The sequence below is a fragment of the Episyrphus balteatus genome, chromosome 4 (genome assembly GCF_945859705.1).
Source record: "Episyrphus balteatus chromosome 4, idEpiBalt1.1, whole genome shotgun sequence".
Taxonomy (NCBI): domain Eukaryota; kingdom Metazoa; phylum Arthropoda; class Insecta; order Diptera; family Syrphidae; genus Episyrphus; species Episyrphus balteatus.
The window spans coordinates 856,774-870,554 of record NC_079137.1 but is presented as its reverse complement, the minus strand read 5'-3'; the positions used below and the strand labels follow the sequence as shown (position 1 = coordinate 870,554).

At 31.8% G+C, this 13,781-nt stretch overlaps 2 protein-coding genes across 2 annotated transcripts in view; one reads left to right on the top strand and one right to left on the bottom strand.

Moving 5' to 3' along the window:
- Positions 1 to 5,164, bottom strand: part of LOC129919940 (uncharacterized) — a 33,757-nt gene extending 28,593 nt beyond the window's left edge. Inside the window, exon 1 of the mRNA XM_056001054.1 lies at positions 5,072 to 5,164. Coding sequence (XP_055857029.1) covers positions 5,072 to 5,164 — 93 coding nt within the window. The remainder of the gene's footprint in view (positions 1 to 5,071) is intronic.
- The window catches only part of LOC129919984 (limbic system-associated membrane protein-like), a 190,483-nt gene that overhangs the window by 97,234 nt on the left and 79,468 nt on the right, over positions 1 to 13,781 (top strand). The window lies entirely within an intron of this gene.

Here is a 13,781-nt window from a genome sequence, read left to right as displayed (position 1 = left end):
AAAGTATCTTTAGTGCTAAAAGGATGTATCTCTACCTTATATCCTATCTCTCTATTATATAGATTTCGCTCTAAGCTGTTTTTCGTTTAAGAAAATTCGTTTTGCAACCTACAACAACTCTCAAAAAGGGAGGGATAGAAATACTGAGAGAGAGAGAGAGAAAGAGAGTATGAGAAAAAGTTCAATTTATAATGCCAAGGAATTAAGTATAATTAGCATTAAACGTGTATAAGGGTAAAGGGTTTTCAATGCAGGTGTGCATAAAGTAATTTATATTACACTGCTGAGAGTAATTAATTCGCTTGTTGGATTTAGAGCTGAGCACAATGGCTCTCTGGGTCTCTGATGCTTTGGTCGGTCGTTTGGTCGGTCTGACTGAAGCACAGCAAAGTAGAGGGATCTGCGTATTCTATGAATTATGATTAATAAATCGGATTTTTATAGCTTCAACTGGCTTCGGGCGAGGATAAATTGTGATTTATAAAAAAAAAGAAAACAAACAACAAACAAAAAAGGAATTGCTGAGAAGAATTAAATTATTAAAAAATTAATATTTTTTTTTTAACACAAGAGGATTTGTCAATCATTTGAGGGAGTATAAACGAGATGAAGTTAATGAACTTTAAATTTTGTTGTTCAAGTAATTTTTTGATTTTTTGTGTACACATTAACATTTACCTAAAGGGATAAGAAATATCCTTCTATAAATTTTGAATAAAGTAAACCAAAACGAATAACCAACAAATGTGTTAATTTTCTGCAAAAAAATGTGAACGGAATATTTCTGCTAAACGAATTATTTAAGAGAACAAAATAACCGCAGTTTTTACCCGATTCCTCAAAGTCAAACTGTGTTTCGCTGGTGTTTATGATTGTTAATTCATTTATTAAACTATAACTTCTAAGCCACTCATCGTAATTTGACAAATTTGGTATCGTTAAAATCGTTTTGATCATGGAATAGTTATAAAAGATATGACGGTATATTAAATTGAATATGGTGACCTTTGCAGGTAAAATGAAAACCTAAGTTTTGTTCTCAAAAACTAAAATCCGATTGCACTTAAATCACGTTCTAAATAGGACGAAAATTAAAATGTAATGTTTATTCGTTATCCTTCTGCTACTTCGAAAAAAGTATCCAATTTTGCTTACATGATTTTGAAAAGAGCTTCTACTTTTTAGCTTTAATTTTCAAGATACGTATTTTTCAGCCCAATTTTGATTCAAAAAGGCAGGTTCGATACTGAATACTTAGAATTTGTATCCCTCTGATTTAAAAAAAAATTAACAAACAAGTTTCAACAATATATCAATGTTTCCAAGTAAAGTGTCCATGCAAATTGAACAGGTCAAACAGTACTCACTTCCCAGAAATTGTTTCACAATTGAAAAACTCTTGATCGACCTGCATTTTAGACATAAATATTGATTTTCCTCTCGATGCTTTTATTTATTTTTCAAATATTTACTATAACTTCTTGTCATTCTCTTTGCCAATATACAAGTTGTATGTTGTATATTAAACTAGGTCTCCTCTTGCTTTAAATTATCTGCAATAACATATTCATTCATACACAAAAACACAATCTCTTGTCCTTATAAATATATGTGTTCACATTTGCTACAAGACTAGTAGGTATCAAACTTGCACTGACACACGCTACCGTTACCTTATAACCTACCTCTCTACCTATAATTGCTTCCTCCTTTTTGGTATCCATATTTCAGAAAATACACAGAAGACCTACCTATCATTCTATCCAGAGAAACCTGCCAAAATATATAGAAAGAGAGTATGAACCCTTTTGCAAATAAAACCACTTCAGTCAACCAAGATAACCAACAAGCCACCTGGAACCCCAAGTCGATATATTCCTGTTTCCTGCTGCTGTTCTTCTTAGCGATGCATGCCAAAACTCTATATAAAGATATTGCTTTCCAACAAAAAAAAAAGTAGAGAAAGGAAAAAAATCTTTCTACCTTGTCCCGATCCCCATATACATGCCACTATGCTTGTCCCAAAAAAATTCCAAAGGTATAGTGACGAGCGGTACCCATAAATTCTTCATTTTCCATCCATGGCACTCCTGCATTACTTGTGTGAGCTGAGTACCCAGAAATGGCATTTAATACATTATGTTGAAGTGATCGATTGGGTGAACCCGAAAATTCAATTTTCTTCCTTAAACTAAAGTAACAACTACACACACACAAATATATGTATTTATTCTCATAGAGAGACACAGAGACAACGCAAAATTGCACAAGGATACGAGTTTATGGAGCAAAATATGGGATTCTATATGTAGGAAATGGTTACTGGTTGGTTACATCAAATCGTTCCTAGCACGTACCATAGAATAACTTTGCTATTTTCTTTCTTATTTTTTTTTTTTTTGGTTTTGGTTGGTTCTTTATATTTGCCCCTTTTTTTACGATAAGGAATTTTTTCAGGAGACAAATTGAAGGACACCGGAGAATTTCCTTTCTCATGATGGCAAATTGAAAAAATAGCAGATACATTGAATGTCAATTACCTTTATGAAAATTGTTTTCTGCAGTACTTGAGTGCCTTGAGAAACTTCAACATATGGGCGGGCTAATGGAACTAAAAGCATTGATGGTATCAAATCTTGAAATCTGTCGTCAGAATATATAGGTATATACTCTACTCGCATATATGTAGTTTTTTTTTTTATTCTATAGGAGTTTCTTTTTTTTTATGCTTTCTCATCTTTTTTATTGCTTGAGTGTAAGGATTTTTTTCATCTCATCTCTCGTTGGTTGATGAACTCTATAAAAAGGGTCAGTTTGTATAATGGAATGAAATTGGGCATCTTTTTAAGGAGACAGCATTTTGTGGAATAAAACAAGTTATGGGCCAATGGATCACTCTAAAAATGGTAGAGAGTAAATGGAGAAAGGGCCTAAGTGAAATGAGACCTTGCTTTGATTTAAATTTGTGTTAGATCATTTTAGTAAATGTGAATATGTTCTTTGAGACGAGCTCTTTTCTTAGACACCCATATTGACTATGTTAGGTTTCATAAGTTTTGAGGTAGAAGTATGGAAACTTATCTCATTTTCATATCTGCAGACAGTTTTTTTTTAGGAGATTATTTGATAACCTTCTAAAAGGTCAAATGAAATCAGATATTTTAACCCAAATGTCCCTTAGTGATCATAAAAAACTGATTCCCACTCTAAATGTCTGCGAAGTTTTCAAAATACAAAGAGCTTTAGAACAATCCAATAAAGTGATAACGCAGTCAATTTAATGGAAGTTTCTTGACTTAACTTTTTACTGCAACCTACAAAAAACAGTCCGAAGCTGTAGTATTTTATGACTGATTTTTCTTAATCACAGTAAATTAACCTAACATTTTACTGCAAGCAAATTCAGAAAATAGTACTTATTTTACTAACTGAAGACCCAATAAATTGCATCGAATTGATTGAAAATTATTTAACTGCAGTAATTTTTAAAATTCAATCCTAAGTGGGCTTGAGGTCTTGTTTATAGATTGTCAATCTTTTCTCCGACGTTTCGACTTAGTCCAGTCAAGTTATACTTTTGCTGAGAAATAATTCGCAACTGCAATTTGTACTCAAAATATGAAAGTACACTAGTACAGGAACTAAACCCCCCATTTTCCGAACAAATGTCTGGACGACTTTGGCCGCCATTTTGTTTTGAACAGTTTTGCGACTATCGCTTGTAGTTCGGCTAGTTTTGGTCTTAGAGAAAAATGTTATGAGACAAAGTTGTAGCAAATTTTATTTCCCACAAAAAATGTTGAGTAAGTTTTTATTCTAAAACCTACCATTTAGGAGTTATAATGAATTTCGTAAAATGCTATGCTCACTTATTTTTTATATTCACCATAACTTTTTTTTCAAACTTTTATTAAAAAATTGTTGTTATAAAAGTTAAAGAGCTACTAATTATCTATGTTTGTCTCATATTAAGTTTTTTTTCCGAGTTGCCGTTTCCTCACTAAAACAAAAATTCAATAAAAAAATTAGCAAAAACAGGGTGAGGGGAGAGTACGATAATTGTGGTGCCGAGATTTTATAATAGTTTTTTGAAGAAGGGTTCAATACAAGTATTTTTTACTATCGGAAGGGGGGTCTATCTCCCCCCGTTTATGCGGGAGGGGCAGTTTTCTAAAAAAAAACAGCCTAAAATAAAAAAAAATATTAAAAAACAACGGCAACACTCACAGTTATGAATGATACATTTTTCAAAAGCCACAATTATATGCATTATTGTAGTTTTTAAATGGAGCTATTAAAATTTATAGTTTTTGAAATAATCGATCTCAAAGTTAAATTTAGGAAAAAAAAATTTTTTTTTAATCGATTATTTCAAAAACTATAAATTTTAATAGCTCCATTTAAAAACTACAATTTGCTACAACTTTGTCTCATAACATTTTTCTCTAAGACCAAAACTAGCCGAACTACAAGCGATAGTCGCAAAACTGTTCAAAACAAAATGGCGGCCAAAGTCGTCCAGACATTTGTTCGGAAAATGGGGGGTTTAGTTCCTGTACTAGTGTACTTTCATATTTTTAGTCCGAATTGCAGTTGCGAATTATTTCTCAGACCTCCATACAACCAAATCTAAAATGACTGGACTAACTGTGTTTACAATCATTTGAAGTCTTGAAAAAGAAGTTTCAAATAATCGAAATTTCAAGATTATTCATACTAATTAGGTACATTCAGTAATTTTTTAACCGTTTCGTCAAACGTAGTTAATAGATGTAGCAATTGACTGCAAGTTTATTCTCCAACTTTGTACCTAAGCCAAATAAATAAAAAGAAGTCATTTTGATATACCTATTTGCACAGTTGGTTAACGCAGTTAAGCCAAAGTTTTTAGGGTCAGCGTTTTTTGACAGGTTTTCTTGTCACATTAATAGGAGTTAAAATACTTTTAAAACAATATTTTTTCTTAGTCAAATGACAAAAAAACTGTATTTTTTCCCATCTCTTTGGAACAATTAAGGCACTCTCTATATAGAACATTCACCCACATCCTCTCAAAATATTTCCCACTAACCGCGTAGAGAACAATGAGAAGTTCTGTAATTGCAGGCTGTGCATAGGTTTGTAACACACGCTTTTGACTGATAACAATATATTGCACCACCATAATTTTATCGCATGTTTCTATCATTTATATAAATAGCTAGCAACCTAGTAGTGACTAGACAGACATGCGATTAAGATTTACGAGCATTGCACTTACCTATACAATACACACACCCATAACTTTGTGAGTGTATTGAAACTATAGAAACCTATATTATAGGTACAAGTCATCATCAATATTAATTAAATGCAAAAGCATCTAATGACAAATAGGCAATAGCTAGCTGTTAATTTGAGTCTCTGTATGTGTGTCTCTCTAAAATTAGTATCCTAATTCCTGACTCAGCATCATATCGTCATCATAATCATTGTCTGTGTAGTGTAGTGTCGTGTTGTGTCGTCAAAAGCAGCCAGCAGGAGGAGCAACAGAATTCCACATCTATATATTCCACACATAGCAAAAGCTAATCAGTATTTTCCGGATTAATTAAGCTGATGGGTTATAGTTAACCTATCAAGGATATGATTTTATCTACAATAATCTAATTGAAATTAGTTTGTTACGTTGGTTGTCTCCTTGTTGTTCTCACATTTATATGTATGTGTAGTGTATGTGGTTTAAGTTAGAAGAGTATGTACTTTCATACACTTTATACGATTGGAGTGCGTGATAGCACTTTTGATGTTTGAGAAGTTTCATAAAAAAAGAGAAAAATCCAATGATATAGCTCGACGTTAATAGTGTTGAGCTTTCTTTAAGGATGCTTATGGGAGTTTTTTCCGGGTTTAATTACCTAGTGCTTTTTTTAGCTGGAGTGAATAGTCTTAGAAAGAGTTTTGACAACATTTTAAATTATAATGACATTTCGAGTAGGTATAAGAAAACCAGGAAGAATGCAATTTGGTTTGAAGTAAATGAGAAGTAAAAAGTCGTATAAGTTGACTCGCTTTTTATTAAAGAAACTACAAATGTTTTGTGCACTAAGTAAAAGGAAAAATACCTCAAAACACCCGCGACAGAAAAATATACCTTCTCTATTTTCAAAAATGTTTAAGTGCATACATATTTATTCACAATTTAAATAATCAGCATATTTTTATTAAATTTTGTACAATTATGAACAGAATTTGTTAGAAAAACGATAAATTAAGTGTACAAGTGTCCCACCAGTGACGATACAACGATCATTTTATATCAATTTCTTGTTCATTCGTTAAAGAATAATATACAAGTCGTGCTTGTAAAATTCATTTTTTTTCCACCATTTTTGATTTTAGTTCTTGTTGATAATTTCAGTTTCTGTTGGTTTAAGAAAAATTTTTAAAAGGCAATAAACGTTAGAAAAATTGTCTGTAATTATTGTTGGGAATAATTTTTCGGTGTCTTTGATATAAGAAAATTTATTGATTTGAAAAGTTTACAAAATTTAATTTAGCAGGTATTTTAAAAATAAAAGCAAACACTTTACAAATTTGCTTACATAAAAAATGATAAGAAAAAGAAATTATTTGTTTACATAAGATTTTTGCGTAGTACTTTTTTCAAGTAAAAATGTCAGGACTTATAGTTTTTCCTTGGAACCAAAACTCTCATTTGAAACGGAAATCTGTTTGTGTACCTCGTTTTCAACAACAAACCATAATATTGGTTTACTTTCGCCATGAAAAACAAAACATGTTAAGCCACCAGCAACGATGTTAGCCACATGTTCACTGGAGTAAACCGATAATGTACTCCAGTTACTTTCTCCATATTAGTTATTGCAAATAACCCCAATTAACTTGACCTTTCCAGTCCTCCTCTTGGTATAACAAGACTTAAAAAAATTTCCCTTAAAAATCAAATCCATAGCTAGAACAAAATTTGGAACATTATCACAGAGTACAAGTACATGAGTACCTACACTATTTCCGTTTCGACATGATGGCCATCATCACAGAGTGTATAGTGTCTGTCTCTGTAATGCCCTCAAGTACACGTGATACACAATATACTCGTACACCCCAGATGTTACTCATACCCATAATCTTATTGCGGTATCTAAGCCTGTCGTTTCCATAAACTTAATCTAACCAGAGCAATAGGGTTACGAACCCTCTGCCACAAAATGATGGTATATCGAACTCGAATCGACTTTTTTTCATATATGTATCTTTTCTCTTCTCCCACCCTTCTTACCCTATTATGGAGGGCGAAATCTCTCTGAAAAAAACAACAAAAATGAAAAAGCAAAAGCAAAAAAAAAAAAAAACAGAAAATGAAAGCTTAATGTCAATGCAAAGTTATAAGTGCCAGAGTATTGAGTGTGGCCACTTTTGCTGACGCAGATATCCTTGCCACACTTAAATCTTCAATGAGAAACAACACAGTAGGAGCACATTGGGAATATATATAAATATCGATAGATAGGGACACGAGTCCCAAGTCCAGTTGTAGTATAGTGTAGTGTAGTCGATGAAACCAAGGACAGGAAGAAGAGGGGGCTTTAGTTTAATGATTGTTGGCATTTATCAGATTGGTCAGGTCCACCTACACCTACACGCACATTAAACTGTAATGGCTTATGTGGTATAAAGGTGTATAATGCCTGTGCTCCTCTCTGTCCACCAGGGTAATAGAACATTCATAAAAATGTATTAAAATTGCGTTCTAGAATCAGAATTACATTAAATGGGAAATGTGTTTTTATATTATGTGCGGTTACGGTACTACAGTCTACAGTGTTATCGATACAACGACCGTAGTGATTGTAAATGAGGTTTTTCAAGATTATATAGGGGATAATTTGTATTATCCACCACATCACAAGCGAAATCAACAATATTTTTAATGAACAAAAGTGGTAAGATATTTAAATGACATTCTTTACTGATGAAATAGTCGACTTTGAGGTGTGGTTTTGAAAGAATGTGCCTGGTTCACTTTGCAATTTTTGAAAATCTCGTTGTTATTTAAATTTTATTCTTTTGTTTTAATTAGGTAGAATAAGACATAATTTTTGAGTTAATTCTAAATTTTGAATAGTATGATTTGTTGAACAGCGAACCACATTTTCAAGTTGCTGAAGTTCAATTATTAGAGTGAGTGAGATAAGTTTATCGAATTTTTTTTTTAATTTTACCAGCTTAAAGCTTGAAGAGATTATAAGCTTTTTTAATTGGTTGGTGGAAGTATTTTGGTGCTAAAGATTTATCCAAAACAATACAGCTTCATAATTAAAGATACTGGTTAAAAATTTCACACTGATGCAAAATTTCCGAAACCTACAAATCACCATCCGAACCCATCAAATCAACAGACGAATCTGTCGATCGGAAAAGAACTTGACGCCTGTTTTTCAGATCATACAACACATACAATATACATTGTATGATTTTAAAAGGCTTGCTGCATGATTTCTGTTTCTCTGACTTGATTGGTAAACTATTATGCGACAATGTACTGCCGAAAACTTCTTTTCCAATGAAATTTGGGAATCAAAATTCAAAAAAAAATTTTATTAAAAAAAATATTTATTGCAACTGAAAAAACATTGCATTAAAAATAAAATTTATAGTAACTGAAAAATATTTGCATTAAAAAAATATTTATTGTAAATAAAAAAGAAAAAAAATTTCAACTGAAATAAATTTGCATTAAAAATAAAATTTTTATTGCAAATAAAAATATTTTGCATTAAAAAAAAATCTTGCAAACAAAAAATTAAAAAAAAATTCAATGCAAAATGTGTGCATTAAATATTTTTTTTTTAATATTAGTCTAATTTTTTACAATTTTGACTTTTAGGCTTTACGTTCGATATTATAGTTGAAATTGCTAAATAATGCACAATTTTGCATTGAATTTTTTTTTTAATGGAGAACATTTTTTATTTGCAACATTTTTTTTAAGGCTAAATATTTTTATTTGCAATAAATATTTTTTTTTTAATTGGTAATGGAAAATAAATGCTTAAAAAAAAATGAAACGTATGTTGTAGAATTCTGAGAAATAGGCCCCTCTGGCTTTAAAATTCCACGTGCAGATCTGAAATTTGTAGTCCTAATTTCGTTGGCAGGGTTCCCCATCAGGCATTGTTTTGGTTTATTTAAGAATATATTTTTATAAACCTAATTCAATAAATTCCAACTAAATGTACTACGTCTTAAAATCTACCAACATCTATCCAGAAAATTTACCAGAATTCTACAGAAACCTTTCAAACAAAACACAAGTAACGACGATTCCACGAATGATTCTTAATAAGGAAGTCCCACAAAGTATTTATATATATTCCATTCCATTACAATCCTGATGTTCACATCACAAAAGCAGACATAATCATCATAAAAATCAAAGTTTCTTCTTCTTCCACACACAAAAACTTGTGCCATGTTAATTAAACGAATACGTATGCTTATTATATTGCTGACTCCCAAGGTCAACGTCCGGTCCGTTTCAATCTATATAGAAACCTAAATAAATGAGAACCAACATCTTTTTCACATTATATTCTCCTCCAAAGCAAATATACACCGCATATACAGTAGCCTATTCCAAAGGACCACCCAAACCAAGCGCCCACAAACAAAACCAACGTAAGGCTCAAGTTAATCATAAATCCTCGAGGGTGTCGTTTTCTTTGTTGCCATTATGGTCACATGCTTGTTTATATATATTTGTATGTTGGTATGTTTATAAAGAAAATACACAAGATTGGAGTGGTGAACATGTAACAAAAAAAAAATAAAAAGAAAACTCTTATAGCAATCACGATAGCATCAAATCTGGGCACAACTTGACAAAGCCGACAGGCGTTTATTTTCATTTCAAATGTGCCTGTGACTGCCTCCTCCACTGGGCCTCCTTATACGTTTCCCACTTTGAATTTCAATTGAGAAAGCGTTTTACTTAGGTATACTCCTCCCGCACTTAGAGTAGAGTATAGAGGTAAAGGACATTAATGTTTGGTTGGTGTTCTTGTTCTGCAAATAGCCTTAAGTAGAGTATTAGGATGCTTATATCCGGAGATGTAAAAGAAAAACACGAATAAAAAACCAGAATTTAATGGAAGCATTTCGAAAGGATGACGCAACGACACAATGGCTATATATGAAAACCTCAACCAGAATGAGAACGATAACGACGAATCTAAATGCGAATGTGAATGTGAGCAATTTTTATTTTGTTTTTTGCCCTTTTCATCAATTCAAGTCTCCTGATTTTACCCCCAGAACCATAAGTAATAAAAAAAGAAACCCCAAGTTTTTTGAAAGGAACAGAAAAAAAAAACCATAGGAGTATGGAATTCTCGGTTTTTATTTCATATCCTTCCAATTTTTTTTTTTTTTTTTTCATTTAAATTGTTGATGTTGATGATGAAGGCAGGAAAAAAAATGAAAAGAGATCCTTGTTTAATTCCCTCTTTTAACTGTGTGCAAAATCTGGAGAATATCCTTTGTGTGTGGTTAAAGCACACTTGGCAAAGTTTAATTTCTCATACACGATAATGTGTTCGTTCTCTCTGTGAATGCCTTTGCCTTTCAGGACATCCAATTATAAGCAAATTGAAGTCCAATGAGCAAGAAAACACAATGAAAATCCAATTCTTCTTACTTCTGTTCTGATGTTTGGTTTGAATGAGAACATTTTCAAAAATGTTATCATCATCGCATATGTCTATATGATGTATGTCCACATACGTCATACATACATATATATTTTTCTCGTGTCTCGAGAGTGAATTTGTAGAATCATTTGAAATTTACTACAAAATGTGATTAAAGGTAAATTGAAGAGAATAATTTGAAAATAATTGCTGACATGATGATGTGTGGATGGATGGATGAATGTCTGTATGTGCCAGTGCACGTGTCTGTATGTTTTTGTTATCCCTCCATTTTAATCTTGTTTGTTTTGATTACAAAACATAATTGGATTTGCATAGAAATTTCCATCAAATTGAAATTGGAATTCGAATAAATGTCACTCGAGAATTTTTGTCTATACTTATTTTTGACGAAATCCTTTTTTGTGAAAGGTTTATCTTTTGAGAAATTGAAAAGTCAGTTACATTCATAAACTACATATTAAGCGGTATGTCAGTGCGACAAAAACTCAAAAAATTTTCAAAACATTTCAGAACTGAAAAATTGTCTGTTTTGTTCTCAATGCATTTGCGTATGCTGGGAAAATAACCGATTCATATTAATGGTGCAATTAATCCTTGCTACTCTGATAATGAATACTTTAGTATCATTTTTCTGAAAATCTATTTTGTAAGTGTTTTTTAAGTAAAACTAGAAAAACCTTAGTGATATCCGATTTCAAAAACTAACGTTTTATCCGCACCCAAACACCGGTCAAACGTTCTCAAAAATAGCATATTTTACATACCCTTTTTTAGATTTTGATGTAAAATTTGTCGCATTGTAATGTCCTTGTTGTCCTTATTACAAAAATACCCATGGCAGATATTTTATCTCCGCCCAAAATCCCGACAAACGAGCTCAAATATACGATTTATTTAATTATTTTAGACTTTGGGGGGGGTACAATATGACGCATCTTGTTGTCCCCGTCTTCGTGGTTTAAAAAAAACTTATGGTAGACGGTTTACCCGCATACTTACTCTTGATACACGTACAAACAAATGTGTATTTTTACATGATTTAAGGCTTTGTGTTAAAGCTAAACCTGATTCCAAAAACCGTCATTACAGACATATTAACTTTTAATATCCGACAAAAGAGCTCAAAAATCCGTTGTTTCATCCATTTGAAAACGTTTTCAAAATGCATTCAAATTCTTTCCAAGAATCCTCAAAGAATCTTTCACTAATCCTCGTTGATTGAAGTTTTAATTATCCATTTCAGTCAAAATACAATCCAACACAACTCAAGTCTAGACCTAGACAATTTCTAATTAAAAACGAAAACAAGTCAATTTTGGTTTTGACTCAAAACTTCGTTCTAGCGATTAAATTTGTTTCCCATCATCATCATCAGCAAATATACACAAAGACAAAACCAACATTTGAAATTGGACTTTTGTTAGCTGATTTGGAAACAGAGTGTAGTTAGCGTTAGTTGCTAATAGGCAAAGGCAAAATGATAAACATTTATTTAATAAAGACAAAGTACCCACTCTCTAGCAATAAATGATCAGCAATTTGCTTCGTTATTGCCATATCAAATCGTCGTCGTTTCATTTATCTCCAAGTTTTGTATGATGGCGATTATGGTTTTATCGTCCTGGTGATTTCATTTCCCGCCACCACCATCGCCACACCATCATTCCCCCCCCCCCCCCCCAAAATCATCATATCCTCTCTCTTTTCATATCCATGAACTTTTCTATGATGTTTTAGTCCTGATGGTGTTGTAGTGATGGTTTCATTTCGACCAACCAGGCTTGGCTAGTGGTTTGTTTTAATCGATTTCCAGTTTTTGGCTTGTTCACCGGATATGCCATCATCTGTCTATCTCACTCTTGCTTGCTTGCTTTCAACACATAGAAACGGAAGTGAAATTACCTGAAAAAGCGTTTTAGATTAAAGTCTATACGAAGGCGTTTACTGCTTGGTGTTTATTATGGTCGAGTTTGAATTTTCCAATTTAAAATTATTCTTTTTTTTTTCTACTCTCTCGTTTTTTTATCTAAATTGCCTATGAATGCAATCAGTAGGTTAAAATAATATGTGAGATTGGGATTTTTCAGGATTTTCATTTGGTAATGTGGTAATAAAAAGAGGCAGTTTAAAAAACAGTATTTTCTCTTTAAAAGAGAGAGAGAGAGGGAGGGAAAGAGAGAATGAAGAAATGGGAACATTTAAAATGTCCTTTTTTTCGGGGAAAAAAAAACCCCATTCAAGCAACCACAATTTGGTAAATTCACACAGAAACAAAAAAGAAATTGGAATATATTCTTATGTTATAGTCGAGAAGAATAATTATTTTCAAGTAGATTTATTGCCTGCAATGTATTTTGTTCAGCAACGAAAGAAACAAAAAAAAAATTGGTAAGGCTTGGGAATGTTTTTCAATAAAAACAGAGAAAACCTACAAGTTTTTTTTTATTTATTGTCCTTGGCAGGATATATATGATCCTGCATTTGGAATTTATCGATGCAAGATGTACATTACTCGAAAAAGGTATATCCTTTAGTTTGTAAACAAAAATATAAGAAAAAATAAATTTGTTGCATACTTTTTGGTGGAAAAAACGCCGAAAACGCCATAAATTACAATATGGTTATTTTTTTTTTTTGTCAAGAATTTAAAGAAGGTTCATATTTTTATGGTGGACATTTTCAGAGAATTAAGAAGTGTCCTTTACAAAAATACAGGCAAGTTTAATTTTTTTGTATTAGGATTATCCAGATAAGAGTTTGAAGTAAAAGACCTTTTGTGGTCTGGAATTAGAGTTTTTCAAATAGTTTTTTTCCGTACCGGATTTAAAGGCACAAATAAAAAAGTTTTAATTTATTGCATTGTATCTCTTAAACGACACGTTCAATCCAAAAGCACTCAACGACAAATGAAGACGAAGTTGAATTTGCTTTCAATAAAAAATTAACGATTTATTTCAAACGCATTTCACGTCAAAGAATAAAAATTGCATAAAAAGAGTCCTTAATATTTTTTCTTAAATTGTGTCCTCTTAAACAGAAAAAAAAAATATTATTAAGGTTTTGTTA